The sequence below is a fragment of the Panthera uncia genome, assembly GCF_023721935.1.
Source record: "Panthera uncia isolate 11264 chromosome A3 unlocalized genomic scaffold, Puncia_PCG_1.0 HiC_scaffold_11, whole genome shotgun sequence".
Lineage (NCBI taxonomy): Eukaryota > Metazoa > Chordata > Mammalia > Carnivora > Felidae > Panthera > Panthera uncia.
Window position 1 is genome coordinate 49,073,073 of NW_026057578.1, and position 22,208 is coordinate 49,095,280.

At 39.7% G+C, this 22,208-nt stretch overlaps 1 protein-coding gene across 1 annotated transcript in view; it reads left to right on the forward strand.

Annotated features, from left to right (window-relative positions):
• The window catches only part of PYGB (glycogen phosphorylase B), a 58,315-nt gene that overhangs the window by 13,340 nt on the left and 22,767 nt on the right, over window positions 1–22,208 (forward strand). Inside the window, exons 2-4 of the mRNA XM_049650112.1 lie at window positions 887–988; window positions 15,680–15,758; window positions 18,267–18,370. Of these exons, the coding sequence (XP_049506069.1) occupies window positions 887–988; window positions 15,680–15,758; window positions 18,267–18,370 (285 nt within the window). The remainder of the gene's footprint in view (window positions 1–886; window positions 989–15,679; window positions 15,759–18,266; window positions 18,371–22,208) is intronic.

Sequence of the window (22,208 nt, forward strand, 5' to 3'; positions counted from 1 at the left end):
GCTGTTCTCATGCTGATTTTCTGTTTCGCTCGTTCCATCTGCATGCATTCATTGGAATTTATCTGTGAGGAATATTTCTCCCTTCTTCCCCATTTATTTTTCCAGACCTTACTTTTGATGGCAGGAAGCAGCATGGAGTCCTGTATAAAAGCAAGACTCTGAGGGCCAGATTGTGGCTCTGCCACTGCCACCCAGTGGCCCCACTGGGTGGTTTGTGAGGAGTAAATGGTACCATGCATGGGAAGGGCTTAGAACCCAACTCAGCTCCCAGTGAGTGTGGGTGGTCATCCTCTTTGTTTACATAGAAAGTCACATATTCCAATCCCCCAGAGCCAGCCAATAGGCAGCAGAAACTTTCCTGACTTGTGTCCGTCCATTCATCCATCCATCCATCCATCCATCCATCCAGTTGTGTTGACTGTGTGGTGTTTGCCGAGTACTTAACATGGGTGTTAAAAGCTGTTAATACTTGAAAATATCCCCCCCCCGCACGCCCCCCCCCCCAAGTTGTTTTATCCTGTGTTAGAGATTTGAAGAGGTCACTTGCTCAAGGGCTCATGGTGGGGAAGAGGCCAAGCTAAGTTCAGAGCTGGCTCTATCCATTCTGGGAGCCTTGTTCCCTACCACTGCCCTGCCCTGCCTCCTCCCATCTAGGGAGGCCAGCTTATATCCAGAAGGGCAATGAGCAGTTTTGCTATAGAAGGGTCCTGGGCAGGCTGCCTTTGGAAAGCTGAGTTTGGCCAAGACTCGGCAAAGGGAGTGAGCCCATTTAGGGGGGATTGTGGGTAGCCTAAATGAGACCCCTTACGAATCTGCCCAACACCCTAATCTTCCTCATGTGTCAGGATGGAAAAGAAATCTAAGATTCTTTCTTTTGTCTCCTCAGCGCATCTATTATCTTTCCCTGGAATTCTACATGGGCCGCACACTGCAGAACACAATGGTGAACCTGGGTCTTCAGAATGCTTGTGATGAAGCCATTTATCAGGTACAGTGCTTTGGGTCTGGGCTGGTGGGTAGCCTCTTGCAGCACACTGAGTTTTAATCCAGGCCCCACAGAGGTGAGCATTGATGTTGAGATTTGCTGCCATCTGGGGCTGGTAGTGACTTATGACATAGTCTGTCCTACATGGGGGAGAATAGGTTGGTGGGTGACACTCTTTCTCAAGGGGAAAAAGTAAGGATTGGATGGGAAACTAATACATGGGAGGGCAAACATGGCTTTTCATTGTGGTGCTAAGGTTTCAAGGCTTCTAGGAGCCATTGTACTCCTCACACCCGCCCCAGGGGCAGATTTACCCCAGGGCAGAAGTGCTTGGTATTGTCCATTTCATTCTTGCCTTACTGAACTAGTAACCCACCTCTGGGCCCCTCTCCCACCCCAGGCAACTTTTTGTGCTCATCTTATTCTCTAGGTATAAAATTGCCCCTTCTCCCCAGTCGGAATAAAAACTGTCTTTGCTTAAGGGGTCTTAATTAACACTTATTCACTTGGAGGCTAACTCCGTACACAGTTCATTTGTGGTTTTAGAGCAGAGCTGGAATCCATCCTGTCTGTTTTCTGCTCTCTACCCACCTCCCTGGACACCCATCTTCCTCCTATACTGGACACTCAGTGTACAATTTCTAGGGTGTGAATATGTAGCACTTCTGCCCTTCTGCACGTACATAGCAGGGTCTTCACCAGAGTCTTCCCTCCCCCAGCACCTTCCACTGCCTTTGCTTTGGTTCAGTTTAGGGTGGGAGGCACTCTGGGGGCCCTGTTGGTAGCAGCATGGTGGGGACCTCACATGGGTCTCAGGCATGGTACAATAAAAATTTGGAAAAAGATTGGACTCCCCAAAATGGAAATTGTAAGCTCAAAATTATCTAAGAAGAGACTGGAAGGGAAGATGATGTTGGAGTAGGAGGACCCTAGGCTTGCCTCGTCCCACAAACACAACTAGAAAACTATCAAACCACCCTAAGTACTCCAGAAATCGTCCTGAAGAATGACACAACAAACTCCACAACTAAAGGGAGAAAAGAGGCCACATCGAAGAAGGTAGGAAGTACGGAGACATAGTTTGGGAAAGAAATGGATCAGATTGTGCCCACTGTGGTGGGGGAGGGAGCCACTGTTGCAGAGAAGGGCAAGAGATAGACTAGCACACAGGGGAGTGCATGGGATAGATAAATCTCCATAGCAGTTGACTTGGAAAGTGAGAGAGGTTCAATTTCATGACTTCTTGTGACCAGTGGGGCTTAAAGGCTGGAGGGTTTTTTTTTGTTTGTTTGTTTTGTTTTTTTAATTGATTTTCTTGAGTGGTGGAGCAAAGAAGAGGGAGAGAGATAATCCCAAGCAGGCTCTGCACTGTCAGTGTAGAGCCCGACATAGAGCCTGACACAGAGCTTGAACTCATGAACTGTGAGATCATGACTTGAGCCAAACCAAGAATAGGATGCTTAACTAACTGAGCCACCCAGGCACCCCTTAAAGGCTGGAATTTTAAAGTTCAACAGGCTGGGCTGGGATAGAACCCAGAGGCATTGGATTGCTCTTGGAGAAAAGGCAGACAAATACCTTTAGACATACTGTGTGGAAACAACAATCTGGAGAGGACCTGGAACACACAGTGGGAAGGGTGTTTGCTCATTTTGGAGTGTGTTCTAGAGAGGCAGCATTTACAGAGACCCCTCTGAGAACAAAGGAACTGGCAGGCACCGCTTCTCTCCCCTACCCATCAGTATAAGCACAGGGCCACTTGCGGGAACCAGCATAGTGCCATCACTCCCTAAGTAACTTGCTTTCACAAAGTCATGCCCCCAGCACCCTGGTGGAACTGCCCCTCCCAGTCATGCTTGCCTCAGTCCCGGGGTGGCAGGTCCCTTCCCCCCAGAAGACTGGCTCAAACCCCTACTTACACCATGTCTCCCATTGTGAGAGTTTTGAGGGGCCTTGGTTTCAGCAGTGGTGGAGACAGGTCTCATTTCACAAGCTGACCAGAGCACACCTAGTCAAAAGTTGCCACATTCAGGCCAGGGATTAAACATTGCCTGCAACAGACAAAGACGGCTTCTGCAGATGATTGGCCTAAAGGATAAAGCAGCCAGAACACAATAGTTGAGCACACACAGCACACATTGGAGACACTCCCTGAAGCATCAGGTTTTGGGGAATAGGGGACACTACACTGCAGGACACTACAGGACCTCTTTTTCATAAAGCCATTACTCTCAAGAATAGGACGTGTAGCTGACTTTCCCAACATACAGAAATAGGCATAGAGACTTAAAATGAGAAGACAGAGAAATTTATCCCAAATGAAAGAACAAGATAAGGCCACAGCTGGAGATCTAAGCAAGAGAGACATAAATAACATACCTGATAGAGAATTTAAAGTCCAGATACTTGTTGGACTTCAGAAAAGAATGGAAGGCATTGGTGAGATGATCAACACTGAGATAAGAAAGATAAAGCGTTCAATAGGAGAAATGAGAAACACACTTGATGGAATGGACAGCAGGCTGGAAAATGCAGAGGAAGGAATTAATGACTTAGAACAAATGACTCCATCAAACAATAACATTGTAGGGATCCCAGAAGAGATAAGGGGGCAGCAAATTTAGTTGAGGAAGTAATGGCTGAAAACTTCCCTAATCTGGGGAAGGAAACAATGTCCAGATCCAGGAAGCCCAGAGTACCCCCAACAGACTCAACAAAAGCAATCCATACCTAAAACATAGGGAAGAGAGGAGTAAACAATTGGTTGACACTTAAACAACCATCAACTTAATATAGACTGCTACATGCAGAAGATGGTATATATAAACCTAATGGTAACCACAAATCAAAAACCACTAACAAATATGCAAAGAATAAAGAGCAAGAAATCCAAATACATCACTAAAGAAAACCAACAAGCCATGAAAGAAAGAGAAGGGTCAGAGAAAAACTTCAGAAACAACAAGAAAATAAGTAATAACATGGCAATGAATACATATCTATCAGTAATGATTTTGAATGTAAATGGACTAAATGTTCCAATCAAAAGACATAGGGTGTCAGAATGGATTTAAAAAAAAAAAAAAAAAAAAGACCAGTCTATATGCTGCCTATAAGAGACTCATTTTAAACCTAAACACACCTACAGATTGAAAGTGAGGGATGGAGAAACATTTATCATGCAAATAGATGTCAGAAGAAGCTGGAGAAGCAATATTTATTTCAGACAAAATAGATTTCAAAACAAAGAATGTGACAAGAGACCAAGAAGGGCACTATATAATAATAAAGGGGGCAATCCAATAAGAATATATAATTTAAATATTTATGTACCCAACATGGAGGAACCCAAATACATAAAATTGTTATAATAAACACAAAGGAACTGTTTGGTAATAATACAGTAATAGTGGAGGACTTTAATACCCCTGTTACATTGATGGATAGATCATCCAAACAGAAATTCAATAAGGAAACTATGGCTTTCAATGACACATAGGACCAGGTGGATTTAACAGATATATTTAGAATATTCCATATTAAAACAGCAGGATGCACATTCTTTTCAGGTGCACATAGAACATTCTCCAGAATAGATCACATATTAAGCTACAAAACAAGCCTCAACAAATTCAAAAGGATTGAAGTCATACCATGCATCTTTTTGTAGTGTTGATACCACACTATGAAACTAAAAATCGTAAGAAAAAAAATCTGGAAACCACAAATACTTTGAGGGTAGATAACATGCTGCTGAACAATGAGTGGGTTAACAAAGAAATCAAATAAGAAATCCAAAAGTACATGGAAATAAAAGTACATGAAAATTAAAACACAATGTCTAAAACTTTTAGGATATAGCAAAAGTGGTTCTAAGAGGAGGTTTATAACAATATAGGCCTACCTCAAGAAGCAAGAAAAATCAAAAACAAAAACAAAACAAAACAAAACAAAACCTAACCTTGCACCTAAAACAGCTAGAAAAAGAAGAACAAACAAAACCCAAAACCGGCACAAGGAAGGAAATAATAAAGATTAGAGCAGAAATAAATTATATAGAAACTAAAAAACCAGAACAGATAAATGAAACCAGCAGCTTATTCTTTGAAAAGATCAACAAAATAGATAAACATCTAGCCAGACTCATCAAAAAATAAGAGAAAGGATTCAAATAAATAAAATTTCAAATGAAAGAGGAGAAATAACAACCAATGCCACAGATATACAAACAATTGTAAGAGAATATTATGAAACACTATATGCCCACAAACTGGACAACCTAGAAGAAATGGATAAATTCCTACAAACATATAATCCACCAAAACTAAAGCAGGAAGAAATAGAAATTTTGAATAGATCGATTACCAGCAAAGAAATCAAATCAGTAATCAAAAAACTCCCAACAAACAAAAGCTCAGGACCATATACCTTCACAGGCAAATTCTGCCTAACATTTAAAGAAGAGTTAATACCTATTCTTCTCAAACTTTTCCAAAAAATAGAGAGGAAGGAAAACTTCCATATTTACTCTATGAGGCCAGCATTACCCTGATACCCAAACTAAATAAAGACACCACATAAAAAGAGAACTATAGGCCAGTATCCCTGATGAACACAGATGCAAAAATCATCAAAAAAAATACTAGCAGAGTCCAATACTACATTAAAAAAAAATCATTCACCACGGTCAAGTGGTATTCCCAGAACACAAGTTCAAAACGCACAGATCAGTCAACGTGAGATATCACATCAGTAGAGAAAGCATTAAAAACCATATGATCCTTTCAGTAGATGCAGAAAAAGCATTTTTCAAAGAACAACATATGATCACGATAAAAACAAAGTACAGGGGTGCCTGGGTGGCTCAGTCGGTTAAGAGCCTGACTTAGGCTCAGGTCATGATCTCATGGCTTGTGAGTTTGAGCCCCACATTGAGCCCTGAACAATGCTGTGTCCCCTCACTCTCTCTACCCCTCCCCCGCTCGCACTGTCTCTCTCTGTCTCCCAAAAATAAAAACCGTTAAAAAAATTTTTTTTAATTAAAAAAAACAAAGCACAACATCTGATCATGATAAAAACCCTCAGCAAAGTAAGGTTAGAGGGAACATACTTCAACATAATAAAGGCCATATATGAAAATCCGCAGTGAACGTCATCTTCAATGGGGAAAAACTGAAAGCTTCCTCCCTGCCACCCCCAAGACCAGGAACAAGACAAGGATGTCCACTGTCATCACTTTTATTCAACATGGTAATGGAAGTCCTAGTCACAGCTGTTAGCAAAACGAAATAAAAGGCATCCAGATTGGTAAGGAAGAAGTAAAACTTTTACTATTTGCAGATGACATGATACTCTATATAGAAAACCTTAAAGACTCCACCAAAAAACTACTAGACCTGATAAATGAATTCAGGAAAGTCACAAGACACAAAATCAAGCGTACAGAAATCTGTTGCATTTCTATGCACTAATAATGAAACAGCAGAAAGAGAAATTAGAAAAACAATCCCATTTACAATTGCCTCCAAAATAATAAGATACCTAGGAATAAATCTAACCAAAGAGGTGAAAGACTTGTACTCTGAAAACTATAAAACACTTTTTTTTAATTTTTTTTACATTTTTATTAATTTTTGAGAGACAGAGACAGAGCACAAGTTGGGGAGGGGCAGAGAGAGAATGAGACACAGAATCCAAAGCAGGCTCCAGGCTCCGAGCTGTCAGCACAGAACCCGACGTGGGGCTTGAACCCACAAACTATGAGATCATGACCTGAGCCAAAGTTGGATGATCAATTGACTGAGCCGCCCAGGCACCCCAGGAAAATCACAAGACACAAAATCAGTGTACAGAAATCTGTTGCATTTCTATGCACTAATAATGAAACAGCAGAAAGAGAAATTAGGAAAACAATCCCATTTACAATTGCTCCCAAAATAATAAGATACCTAGGAATAAATCTAACCAAATAGGTGAAAGACTTGTACTCTGAAAACTAGAAAACACTTTTTTTGATGAAAGAAATTGAAGATGACACAAAGAAATGGAAAGGCATTCTGTGTTCATGGATTGGAAGAGCAGATATTGTTAAAATGTTTATACTACCCAAAGCAATCTACACATTTAATGCAAACCCTATCAAAATACTGACAACATTTTTCACAGAGCTAGAACAAACAATCCTAAAATTTATATGAACTACTAAAGACCCCGAATTGCCAAAGCAACTTTGAAAAAGAAAAGCAAAGCTGGAGGCATCACAATTCTGGACTTCAAACCATGTTACAAAGCTGTAGTGATCAAAACAGTATGGTACTGGCACAAAAATAGAAACATAGATTAATAGAACAGAATAGAAACCCCATAAATGAATGCACAACTATATGGTTGATTAATCTTTGACAAGGCAGGAAAGAATATCAAATGAGAAAAAGACAGTCTCAACAAATGGTGTTGGGAAAATTGGTCTACTATATACAAAAGAATGAAATGGACCACTTTCTTACACCATACACAAAAATAAATTCAAAATAGATTAAAGACCTAGATGTGTGGCCTGAAACCACAAAAATCCTAGAAGAGAGTTCTAGGCAGTAAAGTTTTTAATATTGGTCGTAGCAACATTTTTCTAGATAGGTCTCCTGAGGCAAGGGAAATAAAAGCAAAAATAAACCATTGGGACTACATCAAAATAAAAAAGCTTCTGCACAGTGAAGGAAGCAATCAACAAAACTATAAGGCAATCTATAGAATGGGAGAAGATATTTGCAAATGACCTATCCTGTAAAGGGTTAGTATCCAAAATATATAAAGATCTTCTACAACTAAACACCCCCCCAAAATAATCCAATTTAGAAATGCACACAGAAGAAATGAACAGACATTTCTCCAAAGATATCAGATGGTTAACAGACATATGAAAAGATGCTCAACATTACTCATTATCAGGGAAATGCAAATCAAAACTATATGAGATATCACCTCACACCTGTCAGAAAGGCTAAAATAAAAAATACAAGAAACAACAGGTATTGGTGAGGATACTAAGAAAAAGGACCCTCTTGCACTGTTGGTGGGAATGCAAACTGGTGCAGCCTCTCTTGAAAACAGTGTGGAACTTCCTCAAAAAATTAAAAATAGAACTATGCTATGATCCAGCAATCACATTACTGGGTATTTACCCCAAAAATACAAAACCACTAATTCAAAGGGATATATGTACCTCTATGTGTATAGCAACATTATTTATAATAACCAAATTATGGAAGCAGCCTAAGTGTCCATCAATAGATGAATGGATAAAGAAGAGGTGAAATTGTATATATACAATGGAATATTATTCAGCCATAAAAAATAATCTTGCCATTTGCAACAACATGTGTGGAGCTAGAGATTATTGATGCTTGGTAAAATAAGTCAGTCAGAGAAATACAAATACCATATGATTTCACTCATATGTGGAATTTAAGAAACAAGCAAAAGGGAAAAGAGAGAGAGAGAAGCCAAGAAACAGAGTCTTACCTGTAGAGAACAAACTGGTTTCCAGAGGGGAGGTGGGTTGGGAGATGGGTGAAATAGGTTGATGAGGATTAAGGAGTGCAGTTGTTGTGATGAGCACCAGGTGATATATGGAATTGTTGAATGACTATATTGTACACCTGAAACTATTACACCATATGTTAATTATACTGGAATTAGAATGAAAAAAATTATCTAAAAAAGAGGTTATCCTTCAAATTTGTCATTTGAATTCTGTTTACTGAATATGAACATCAGAATGCGTATGTAAGGACCACGAAACATGTAAAGTCTAGGTCTTCAGTGGAATTTATTGTTATAGGAAGTGTTTTAGTTTTCAAAACATTCTCTTTATATATATTCTTACAGATAGTAAAGATTTGAGGGAATGTTTATGCCATAATTATGCCATCTCTATAATCAATTACACAAATAACATGTTAATTATAGGGAGTTGTAAAATGAAGGGTAGCATATATCTTTTTAAATGTTGTACATCTTTTTCTTAAAAGTGGTATTTCTAAGTTTTAATTAATCTTGTATTTGAAAGGTTTTCATGATGATCAAAGCTTTACTGTCTCTAGGTACATGGTTGTTGGGCCCTTCTATTCATAAAGTGGGGTGCCACATGCTTTGAGTGGAAATCAGATGATGATGCAGGGCTTGGGTGGGCCTCCTCCCCCATACCCCTCCCCTATTTATAATATAATATGAAAAGTGAAACACACCACCAGTGTATCATACAGGGCTGGAAATTAGTTCCAGGGAGCAGATTACACTAAAAACTAGAACTTCAACAGAAGCAGCTCCCTCCTGACTGCCATCAAGGGCACATTTAAATATTTTTTTTATCATAGAAAATCTAAAATATGTACAAATATTGAGTGACTGCTATGAAGAACTCCTTCCACATACCTATCACTGGGTTCCACCTGTCATCAAGACCTACTCATGACTTCTCATTTCCCTCACATCCCTTGCTACTCCCAGATTATTTAAGCTAATATCGAACAGCATATTTCACTTATTGCCATTTCAACAGGTGTCTGTAAAGATAGGGTCATACCGCTATGACCCCTAAGATATTGACCATCATTTTCAGGCAGTTGACAAACTTGTTGACTGCCTTATAATTTTTTTGATAATTTTTTTAATATGAAATTTGTCAAATTGGTTTCCATATAACACCCAGTGCTCAACCCAACAGGTGCCCTCCTCAGTGCCCATCACCCACTTTCCCCTCCATCCTATCCCCCATCAACCCTCAGTTTATTCTCAGTTTTTAAGAGTCTCTTATGGTTTGCCTCCCTCCCTCTCTAATTTTTTTTTCCCCTTCCCACCCCGCCATGGTCTTCTGTTAAGTTTCTCAGGATCCACATAAGAGTGAAAACATATGGTATCTGTCTTTCTCTGTATGACTTATTTCACTTAGCATAATGCCTTATAATTTTTTAAGCAGTATATTCAGAAACTTAGCTGCATTTGTTTGATATGTCTCTTAAGTCTCTATTAATCTATAGGCTTCTCTTTTTTTATTCTTCTGCCTTCCAGTTTATTTGTTGAAATGGTTTGTCCTATAGAGTGTCCTGCAGTCTCTATTGGACTGATGGTGTTCCCAGCTTGTGTTTAACCTGCTGCTTTGTCCCAAGGATTTTACTCTCACCAGTTCTACTCAACATAATACTGACAGGTCTAGCTGGGGTATTTACAAAAGAAAACAAAATAAGAGGCATCTAGATTGGAAAGGAAGAAGGAAAGGTATCTCTTTGAGCAGATGAAACAAAAATATATTAGTACAACTGAATGAGTTCGGCAAATTTATAGATATAAGATCAATATGCAGAAATCAACCGAATTTTTATGTAACTGCAATGAATGATCTGAAAATGAAATTAAGAAAATTATTCCACTTAAAATAGCATCAAAAATAATGAAATACTTAGGAATTAATTTCCAAAAGAGATGCAGAGTTATGTTCTAAAAATTATAAAACATTGTTGAAAGAAATAAAAGGAGACCTAAAAATGAAAAGACATTTCATGTCCATCCATGACTTGGAATCTTAAAATGGCAGTACTCCCCAAATTGATCTACAGACTTATTGCAATCCCCCACTAAAGTTCCAGTTGTCTTCTTTGCAGAGATTGACAAACTGATCCTAAAATCCAGATGGAAATGCACAGACCAGAAATCAGTATGTATATATGTATGTATGTATGTATGAATGAATGAATGTATGTATGTATGTATGTATTTATAGAGAGCAGGTGAGTGGGGAAGGGGCAGAAGGAGAATCCCAAGCAGGCTCACACTCAGCACAGAGCCCAAAGCAGGGCTTGATCTCATGATTGTGAGATCTCTGGGCCAAAATCAAGAGTCAGACACTTAACTGACAGAGCCATTCAGGTGCCCCCAGACCAGAAATCATTAAAACATGCTTGAAAAAGAACAGTGTGGAGCCTGCTTGGGATTCTCTCTTTCCCTCTCTCTGTGCCCCTCCCACGCATGCTCTATTTCTCAAAATAAATAAACTTTTTTTTTTGAAAGAAGAACAAAGTGTGAAGGACTCACACTTCCAAATTTCAAAACTCACTATGAAGCTACAGTGATCAAGACAGTGTGGTACTGGCGTAAGGATAGACATATAGAACAATGGAATAGAATTGAGAGTCCAGAAATAAACCCTCACATTTATAGCCAACTGATTTTCCCCCAATTATTTTGAAATTGTGGTAAAATACACATAATATAAATTGCATTCATACTGTGCCATGATTACCACCATCCATCTCTAGAACTCTTTCCATCTTACAAAACTGAACCTCTATATCCATTAAACACTAACTCCCCATTCTCTCCTTCAAGCTGCTGACAACTACCATTCTACTTTCTGTTTCTATGAATTTGATATTCTAGGTACTTCATATAAGCGAAATCATACAATATTTGTCTTTTTATGACTGGCTTAATATCTTCAAGATTCATCCATGTTGGAGCATATGTCAGAATCTCCTTTTTAAGGATCTACAAATAATATTCCATTGTATGTATGTACTACATTTTGTTCATCCATTCATTGGTCTATAGACACTTGGATTGCTTTGCCTTTTAGCTACTGTGAATAATACTTTTATGAACATGAATGTACGAATATCTCTTCAAGACCCTACTTTCAATTCTTTTTGGTATATACCTAGAAGTGGAATTTCTGGATCATATGGTAATTCTATGTTTAACTTTTTGAGGGACCATCATACTGTTTCCCACAGTGGTGAAACCATTTTACTTTCCCACCAGCAGTGCACAAGAGTTCCAGTTCTTTCACATCCTCACCAACACTTGAACACTTGTTATTTTCCTTTTTTTTTTTTTTTTTTTTGATAGTAGCCATTCTAATATATGGGAGATAGTATCTCTTGTGGTTTTAATTAACGTTATTTCCCTACTGTGTTGTATGTAAGTGATGAATCACTGAATTGTACTCCTGAAACCAATATTGTGCTGTATGTTAACTAACTAAAATTTAAAGAAAAAGAAAAAAACCCATTATTTCCCTAATGATGAGTGATGTTGAGCATCTTTTCATGTGCTTATTGGCTGGCCATCTAAATATCTTCTCTGGAGAAATGTCTGTTTAAGTCCTTTGCCCATTTCTGAATTGAGTTGTTTGTTTTTATTGTTATTGTTGAGTTTTGGGAATTCTCTATTCTGGATATTAATCCCCTGTCAGATATGTGATTAGCATTGCTAATATTTTTTCTCAGGTTGTCTTTTCACTTTGTTGACAGTGTCCTTTGATGCAGAAAAGTTTTAACTTTCATGAAGTCCAGTTTTTTTTGTTTTGTTTTTGTTTTTGTCACCTGTGCTTTTGGTGGCCTATATAGTCAAATTGCTTTTTTTTTTTAAGAAAGTGTACCAAAATAACTCAATAGAGAAAAAATATTATTTTTGATAAATACTGCTAGAACAGTTGGATGTCCACATCCAAATGAATGAAGCTGGATCCCTACCTGATACTCCATATAAAAATTAAGTCAAAATGGATCAAAGACCTAAATGTAAGAGCTAAAACCATAACACCCTTAGAAGTATATAGGCAAATCTTCATGATTTAGCAATAGATTCTTAGAAATGACATCAAAAGCACAACCAATAAAAAGAAAAATAGATAAATTGGATGAGAGTTAAGACTTGTGTCATCAAAGGACATTATGAAGAAAGTGAAAAGGCAAAATGGGAGAAAATATTTGTAAATCATAAATCTGATCAGGGTCTAGTATTCAGAATGTATTAACAACTCTTACAACTCAATAACAAAGAGACAGATAACCCAATTTAAAAATAGGCAAAGGACTTGAACAGACATTTTCCCAAAGAAGGTATACAAATGGTCAAAAAGCATGTGAAAAGATAATCAGCATTAGTAGTCGTCAGGAAATGTAAATAAAAACCATGAGATACCACTTTGCTGCACCCACTAGAGTGGCTGTGCTTGTAAAGACAGAGAACAAGTGTTGGCTAGGACATGGAGAAACTGGAACCTTCATATACTGCTGGGAGACAGTAAAATGGTAGAATCACTTTGGAAAATAGTTTGGAAGTTACTCAAAAAGTTAAGCATAGAATTTACCATGTAACCTAACAATTTCACTCCCAGGTTTATTTCCAAGAAAAATGAAAACATATGTCTACCCATAAAATTGTACTTGAATGTTCATAGCAGCATTATTCATAATAACCAGTGGAACCGGCCTAAATATCCATTTATGTGATAAATGCATACACAAAATGTGGAGTAGTCATCCAGTGGAAAGGTACTCAGTGATAAACAGTACTGATACATGCTCCAACATGGATCAACCCTGAAAACATTATTCTAATTGAAAGAAGCCAGATACAAAAGGCCATATGTGGTTTGTTTCCATTTAAATGAAATGACCAGAATAGGCAAATCTATAGAGACAGAAAGTAGAAAAGTGATTGCCAAGGTCTGGAATAGGGAAACTGGGAGTGATTGCCAGTGAATATCGGGTTTGTTTTTGGAATGGTGAAGTTCTGGAATTAGTGGTGGTTGCATAACTTTGTAAATATGCTGAAAACCATTGAATTATTCTCTTCAAATGGTGAATTTTATAGGGTATGTGAATTATATCTCAACTAAAAAGGTTAAAGATGCTTTATCATGCTTTTTCTGTCTTCGGTTCTGAAACCCACTTGAGCAAGATTTTACTTTCTGTCAATTAGCTACTATTTGTGCCTCTTTTGAATACTTTCAAACTCATGGCAAAATTTGCCTTACTAGACTGAGATGTACCTACAACATTCAAGGGTAAAAACATAAAAGAACAAAACATCTTTCCTCCCACATAGCCTGCCTTTATGTGGTATGCTGGTCTCTGACTTTAGTAGGTGTTTTGTGAATAAGAGGTTTCACAGTCAGATAAATCTGGAAAATGTAGTTAAATGTGTTGCTTAATTTGGAGCCAGTGTATATTACTGGGTAAATTCTGCCTCCCCTGCATATCCAAAATATCTTTGGTGGAACACACTCCTTGAAATTGCTGTGGGAATTAAGTCAATATTTTGAAATCTTACTCTGAATCAGATCACAGTTTGTGTTAATGCTGTTCAATTTACTTAATAGACACTAAACTGTTTCTTTATGACTTTGATGTTTTTATGTCCTTACAACTTTGCTTCTACCCTTTGTAATTTATCAGATCCTATAGTCCGGAGACCCCAGGGGCCCCAAGACCTTTCAGTGGGTCTGCTAGATCGGAACTGTTTATTCTTACTCTGTCACAGGTATATGGTGAAGCTTTCCAGAGATATCTGTGTGATACCTCAACAGATTGAATGCTAAGAGAGACAGTTATTAAAGAAAGATATTTGTAGAAATGTAAAACACTGCTACTCTTCTCAGTAAATTGTTTTCATTTTAAAACTGTATATTTGATTAAACTATGTTGTTTATGTTAATGTTAATGGGTTTATTATTTTAAAATGAATTCATATAGGCTTAAAAAACATTGATCTGTTTTAAATTTTTAACTTGATAAATATTGATAGATATAATTTCAATAAAGAATAGCTCTTGGGGGGTCTTCCTGAAACCAAAAAGTTTAAAAACCACTCATCAAGATAATTAATGAGAGCCATTTGTGAAGTTTAACACACTAAAGCCAGATTAATGGAACAATTATCCATCTATCATAACTGATAGGCAAAGCCTTCAGGTATGCATTCTGGAAAGGTTTCAAGTCAGGTGAAGAAGTTGTGACTTTGTTACTTTCTTTCTGATTTTTAACATTGTATACATATTTCACAAGATTGCACAAATGTAGTTGGGATGCCACAGGAAAGGTAGTTTTAGGTGTTGGTTTAAAAAGATGTCACATAGGACATCCGAAGAAGATGGCAGAGTAGGAGGAGCCTAGGCTCACGTCATCCCAAAGACACACCTACCTAATAACCACATCAGCATAAATAACCCAGAAAACGACCTGAAGACTGGCAGAACAGATTCTTCACAGCTAGAGAAGAGGCCACATCCAAGAGGCGAATAATAAATCTAAGCAGTTAAATAATTAGTAAATAAATAAATAAGTTACATAAATATCATTAAACCATATACAATTAAAGAATTATTGAAACCACTAATTTTGGTGTTAGGCTACATGTTATAATCTGTTCACTATACGTAGGTTAATAACCTGGCAATATCTTTGGATGTTAAACATGTCTCATTTGGATTATTTATTCTTTATTTTTTTTAAGTTTATTTAATTTGAGAGGTGGGGGAGGGTCAGAGAGCAAGGGAGAGAGAGAGAATCCCAAGCAGTCTCCATGCTGTCAGCTCGGAGCCAGACACAGGGCTTGAACTCACGAACTGTGAGATCATGACCTGAGCCGAAACCAAGAATGGGAGGCTTAACCAACTGAACTACCCAGGCTCCCCTGATTATTAATTCTCAAGTAGTTTGGCAGCTTTTAAGATACGTGGAAACTTTCATTTTCATAAATACCAGATTTTAACATTGGATTTTCAAGTCTAAAAGCAGACTTTTTTAACCTTTGATTGATAGAAACTCACAAGATTTAATATCTTTCCTCCTGTTGTGTGAGGAAGATAGACACTAAGTAATACTAAAACGTTGCCCTTGTTTTTATTCACAGCTAGGGCTGGACTTGGAAGAACTGGAGGAAATAGAAGAGGACGCCGGCCTTGGCAATGGAGGCCTGGGGAGGCTGGCAGGTAAACCCGGCACCTGGCTGGTGCACAGTCTCCTGGTGTAATGCCCTGGCCACTGCTCACATGGCGAGGCAGAGGTCAGCCGTGCTCTGAACAGCAGTCTGTCAGTGTAGATTGGCCCCTCTGAGTGGATGGGAGAGTGTGTTTCATCCACATCGAAAAAAATGCAAAATATTATGTTTTTCCTTTATACAAGGGATACTTCCTAATTATCATGAAAACCAGGGTTGCTGGTTTTTGGGTAGCTGGCCCTGGGAGGGGGTTTCCAGTATACTGACCACTTTCCGCAGTCAGTAATTGGGAGAAAGATGGATAGACACATATGTGCACACATATACACATACATATATGCATGTGTGCACACACATACATTCACATACACATGTACACACATACACACACACAATGATTTATGAATGTAGGTATGCTATTCCTGCTTTAGTGTAGTAAACAGATTGCCTGGAAATAGCAGAGTCATTCCTTTCAGGATATTGCTCCCTTGGGCCATTCTGTTTGACAGTATATCCAGCCTTGTTTTTCCTGTTTGAGGTGTTTGTTTTGTTTTGTTTTTTGGGGTTTTTTTTAGTAGCTTTTTTAGGGCAGAGGGAGCTGAATGAAGAACTTAGAAGTGGAGGGGCACCTGACTGTCTAAGTCAGAAGAGCAAGCCACTCTTAATCTCAGGGTTGTGAGTTTGAGTCCCACGTTGGGTGTAGAGATTACTAAAAAAAAAAGTAAGTAAACTTAAAAAAAAAAACCAGAACTTAGAAGTGGAAATAGCTGTCACAGTGAGATTTGATTTTGCTGTGTGCTTCAAGGCTCTTGGGCACAATGTTTCTGGAACAGAAATAAGTTTTGTGCTGCCCTTGTGTGTGGGGGATATGGGAGGGTGGGCTCAGGCCCCTACCACTTTGCATTACTGCCCCTCTGGGGAGTTGTCATTTTCTAAAGGGATCAAACACCCTAAAGTTTATCTGAGCTTGTGCATGTGCCTTTGTTTTCAAATGTTAAGTTAAATTCTTCAGAAATTATAAATGCAGCATATATTTCTCCCAAACAAAACAATACATGGATTTATATAAAGAAACAGTTTGCAAGGCCTGCCCCACCTCCACCTGTTGATGTGAAAAGCTTGTGTGTCACCTACTGCTCTCAGATGCAGGGCTCTGTCTTAGTTTATGGCAGTGAAATCATCCCAGACAATAAGCTGTAGCTTACTTTCCACACAGACCCGATCATGGCATCACAGCCAGAGGGCAGCGCGTAGCCCTGAGGGAGCTCCTGGGTCATCAGTCCCCTGCGGCTCCCTTTACCCTCAATAGCATTCTGTTGATTATAGCCATCTTCCCAGTCAGTAAAAACAGCACCTGTTTCTCCAAGCTCCAGGAGGCTCCAGACCCTTCTGTCTCCTTCACAGCTCAGGTAGCTGCCTAAACTCCCCTCCTACCCTAAGGCTGATGACTGTCAGGCAGGACAGTCCCATCCCTGCTGTAACACAATCTGCTCCCTTCAGGGGTTCAGGGCATCTGCAGGCCTTCCATAGTCTGGTTCCTATTGCCTTCCTAGTCACCTTTCCTGCCACTTGTGCGGTGCCACTGGCCTTGCCCATGGACTGGTGTGACCTCCTCTGGGGCCCTGTTTCCATGGACTCCTCTTACCTGTGCAGATGTGGGTAGCCCCCAGCCTGCTGTAACTTGATGTGTCCTGTGGCCCTCCTGAGAGAATGCTTTCTTCAGAACAAGATTCCAGATCTTACATTTGTGGATCCTCTTATTCCTAACCCTCAGCACAGGGTCTAGTAACAGGGGTCTGGGCATACTTGGTGAATTGAGCAAGTATTTTATTTACTGATGTTTCTTGTGGACTTTTTTTCCTTTTTAATCCAGAAGTTTAATCAGACTGCCTTCTGGATCTTTATTTAAAACACTGGTCTTTTTCAAGACATTTTCATTGGAACAAAGGCTTATTAGGTTGATGTGCTGATCCAGCCACGTTCCGGGGGCCTTGGGTATTTGAGTTCTTTTATGGTAAAATGTCCATTCCCAGCCCCCTCCCCGTGCCTCCTTCACTAGCATGTAGAGCTAGTTCGTGGTGTTATCCCACTGTCCAAACAGCATGGACAAGTAGAAGGTGCAGGGGTGGGGAGGCCTTCAGCCTGTATGAGGTCTCTAAGACAAAGCTAGCAGTGAGGGGACTTTGTGTTGAAAGGTGTGCCAAGTTAGATGAGACTCTCTGGGGTTCTTCACTTCTGCCCTTCCCATCTCCCCACAGCCCCCACACTAACACCCTCTTGGCCCAGACCATGGCTCTCAAAGTGAAGGGATTGAGGGAGGGCTCAGTTTTACTTTCATGAAATCTGAAGCTGACAGGTTACCACTGAATCGCTGTCTGGCATCCAGAGGCCAGTGTCCCAGTACCTACTTAACATGGGTGTCTGGGCCTTGCTTCCAGTGGGCCTCAAAACTGCTAATTATCTTTGATTCCAAGAAGTTCTTTGTGTTTGGAATTTTCAGCCTGCTTCCTTGACTCAATGGCCACGTTGGGCCTGGCAGCATATGGCTATGGAATCCGCTATGAGTTTGGGATTTTTAACCAGAAGATTGTCAATGGCTGGCAGGTGGGTGAAACTCGGTTCTTTCACTTGTTTCCACCTCTCATGTGCAGAAGAAAACAAACAGGTACTTTCAGTTCAGTTTTTTACATGCTAAATTCCTTCCTGGAGAGATTGTCTGCCCGTCCTGGGCAAGGCAGAGGTGGGATAGGTCGGGGGTATCCTGTGAGCTTCGTGCTTCCCTTAGAGCTCTATGTGGGCTGCCAGAGGCCCATCTTCTGTGTGAGCTCATCACATACAGCTTCTGTGTGAGCCTGGGAAGCCTGCTGGGTGGGACCCAGGGCCTAACTGGCCTTATAGGTATTGCCAGGTGCTGCCTGCTGGTTCCCTGTTGTACCTCAGCATGGAACAGAGGTGGCCCTCTCTGGTTTACCCTCAGTGGGACAATTGACCTGGAGTAGTTAGAAGAAGAGTTATTGTAGGTTTTGTTCCCACCTTCTGCCTTCACTCCCCGACACCACTGAGGGGACTGTGTCCTGTGCCAGCCTCTGCAAAGCAAAGTGCCTTGAGGAAGAGTGGGCTTAGATCCTGAAATATCAAACCATAGCTAAGTGAGGTGGCCAAGAACACATTGGTGGAAAGAATATAACCTCACAGTGCAACCTCAATGTCCTACACTGGGCAAGAGGGTCATTTCCCCTCATTCAAAACTTTAAAATGGGGGCACCTGTGTGGCTCAGTTTGTTAAGCATCCAGCTCTTGGTTTTGGCTCAGGTCATGATCTCACAGTTTGTGAGTTCAAGCCCCAAGTGGGGCTCTGTGCCGACAGCGCAGAGCCTGCTTGGGATTCTCTCTCTCCCTCTCTCTGCCCCTCCCCTGCCCATGCATTCATGTGCATGCTGTCTCTCTCTCTCTCTCAAAATAAATAAATAAACTTAAAAAAAAAAAAAAGACTTTAAAATCGAAGGTATGGCTATTCCACTTGATTAGAAAATAGTTTATGTGATATAATTTGGCTCCTAAAAATGACAGACAAAGCAGGGCTGTGGTTGGGATTAAAGGTTTGTAACAGGAGAATAGTATAGAATATAAACAGATGGATGCCTGGGGTGATGGAAAGCTCCTGTATCTTGATGAGGCTGGGTCACAGGTACGTGCAATTGACAGAACTCCTCAAGAGTATCCTTAAGGTTTACACATTTTGCTATCTATATATTAACCTAAAAAATAAACACAGGGTGAACTGTACTTAATGAGGTGCATGCTGAAGTGTTCGTGGAGAAGTGTACAGATGTCTGCAACTGACTTTGAAATGCATCAAGAAATTAATGGGTCGATGGATGGAGGATATGTGATAAATCAAGTATAGCAACATGTTAACAATTATGGAACCTAAGTGGAAGGTGCGTGGGTGTTCACTGCCAATTCTTTTAACACTTCTTTATGTTTGAAAGCACTCATAATAAAAAGTTGGCAAAGAAAAGCGTGGCTAACAGTAAAAGAAAACTTAAAACAGATTTGTATCTGTTGCTTAATTTGTAGAAGTACTCTCTCCAGCCTTAAAGAGAACTCCACTCTTCCTCCTGGTACATTACAGGTAGTTTCATGCACAGTTCCTTATGTGTGTGTGTCTGTCAGAGGCACCCCAGCCCTTGTACCCCTGTGTCCTTTAACCCATTCCAGCTCCTTACAGTCGATGCAATGTGCTTTCATAAGACAGAAACTCTGAGGCCCCTCCTTACCTACTTGGTGTTATGGTTAAAGGCAGAAAGGTTTTTTGTGTTGTTTTTTTGTTTGACCACAGACATTTCTTTCTTCTGGTGTTCTATTTCTGTATATTATTGCCATCTTGCAAAACAATTTAAAGACAGTTGTGGGATGATAGGTGAATCATAAACTCACCCTCCTCTCACCCTGTTTTCATGAGAGCCAGTCAGTTTTTAATGGAGTTTAGCTGTAGCATAATTAAATGTGGGCAGTGGTCAGACAGCAGTGTTGTTGGCCATGGGGCAGGGAGAGGGGTCTGGAGAGGACACCCTCCTGCCTCTTGTACTTGAGGAGATGCTGCTTCTGCAAACTGCTCATGGAATTACGTTACAGGAGATGACCAGGCTTTGGTGTTGGAGAATTTCACTAATGTACAGACATGGCACCAGATCAAAAGGCAGGACTGGTCCCATGATGAATAGCTACCTGCACCAGACAGAAAAGCCCAGCCAGAAGTACTATGGAGAGACACATATTGTGGCAATAACCTCAGCTGTGTCACCTCCCTAAAACTGCAACCAAATATTCTTCTTTTACTTCTGTGTAGGAACCATTAAGAAAAAAACCCAGAGCACCTGGCTGGCTCAGTTGGTAGAGTGTGTGACTCTTTGATCTTGGGATCATGAGCTCAAGCCCCACATTGGGTACAGGGCTTACTTAAAAAAAAAAAAAAAGACAAACGAATAAAAATTTTTGAAAACCCTCAAAGTAACATACAGGCACACCTTATTCTGTTGCACTTGGGTTTATTGCGCTTCACACATAATGCATATTTTACAAATTGAAAGTTGTGGCAACTCTGCATCAAGCAAGTTTGTTGGCCCCATATTTTCAACAGTATTTGCTCACTTTGTCATTTTGGTAATTCTCACAATGTTGCAGACTTTATTATATTGTTCTGGTGATCTGTGATCAGTGATTAAAACTTGCTGAAAGCTCAGATGATGGTTAGCATTTTTTAGCAATATTTTTAAATTAGGTATGTACATTGTTTTTTTAATAATTAATTAATTAAATTTGGGGGGGAGAGAGCATGTACAAATGAGTGGGAGAGGGAGAGAGAGAATCCCAAGCAGGCTGCATGCCCAGCGCAGAGCCCCCACATGGGGCTTGATCTCACAACTGTGAGATCATGACCTGAGCCACGATCAAGAGTCAGGTGCTCAACTTGACTGAACCACCCAGGTGCCCCTGGGCACATTGTTTTTTAAGACATAATGCTGTTGCACACTTAATAGACTACAGTATAGCATAAACAAAACTTTCATATGCACTGGGAAACCAAAAAATTCATTTGACTCTCTTTTGCTAAATTGGCTTTATTGTGGCAGTCTGGAGCCAAATCTGCAATATCTCTGAGTTATGCCTATACCTGGGGTTATTTGTTAAATTTGAAGAAGAAAGACTCACTTATTTAATTTATATTTATAATTCTTTATACATTGCCTGCCAAATTCGTTTATTCCGAATGCTTCTACTCAAGGATTGTTAGACTCTGTGGGGCTACTTTTAGTTTTATTGGTGGGATTCTTTTTTGTGTATTTACTGATTTTGGATACCACTAAGTGCAGTTTTTGGAAAATTGGCTGCTTCAAGGAAGGCCTAGCACAAAAGCAATGTCTTCTAGTTGTGTGTGTCCAGGCATTCGTGCTACAAAGGCAGCCTGGCTCCTGGCACCTGTGAATTTGTGGTGTCATTTTCAAAGTGGTGGACTTCTAGTGATTCTTTTTTTTTTTTTTTTTTTTTTTTTTTACTATAACAGCTTTATTTAGTTATCAAGTGTTTTTTTAGTATATTTACAAAGTTGGGCAGCCATCACCACTATCTATTTCCAGAACGTTTTCATCACCCCAAAAAGAAATCCAGCATGGATTTGCCGTCACACACTAGCACCTGACAACCATTAATCTATCTGGTGTCTCTGTGCATTTGGCTGTTCTAGACATTTCCTATGAATGGAGCCATACACTACATGGGCCTCTTCGACTCAGCGTCTTTGCAGGGTTTATCCATGTTGTAGTACGCAGCAGAACTTTATCCTTTTTTATTGCTGAATTCAGGTTGTTCTTAATGTCTTTTTACTTTAATGCATTCTTCTGAATTTTATCTGAGTTTGTTTCTTTAACAGGACGACATG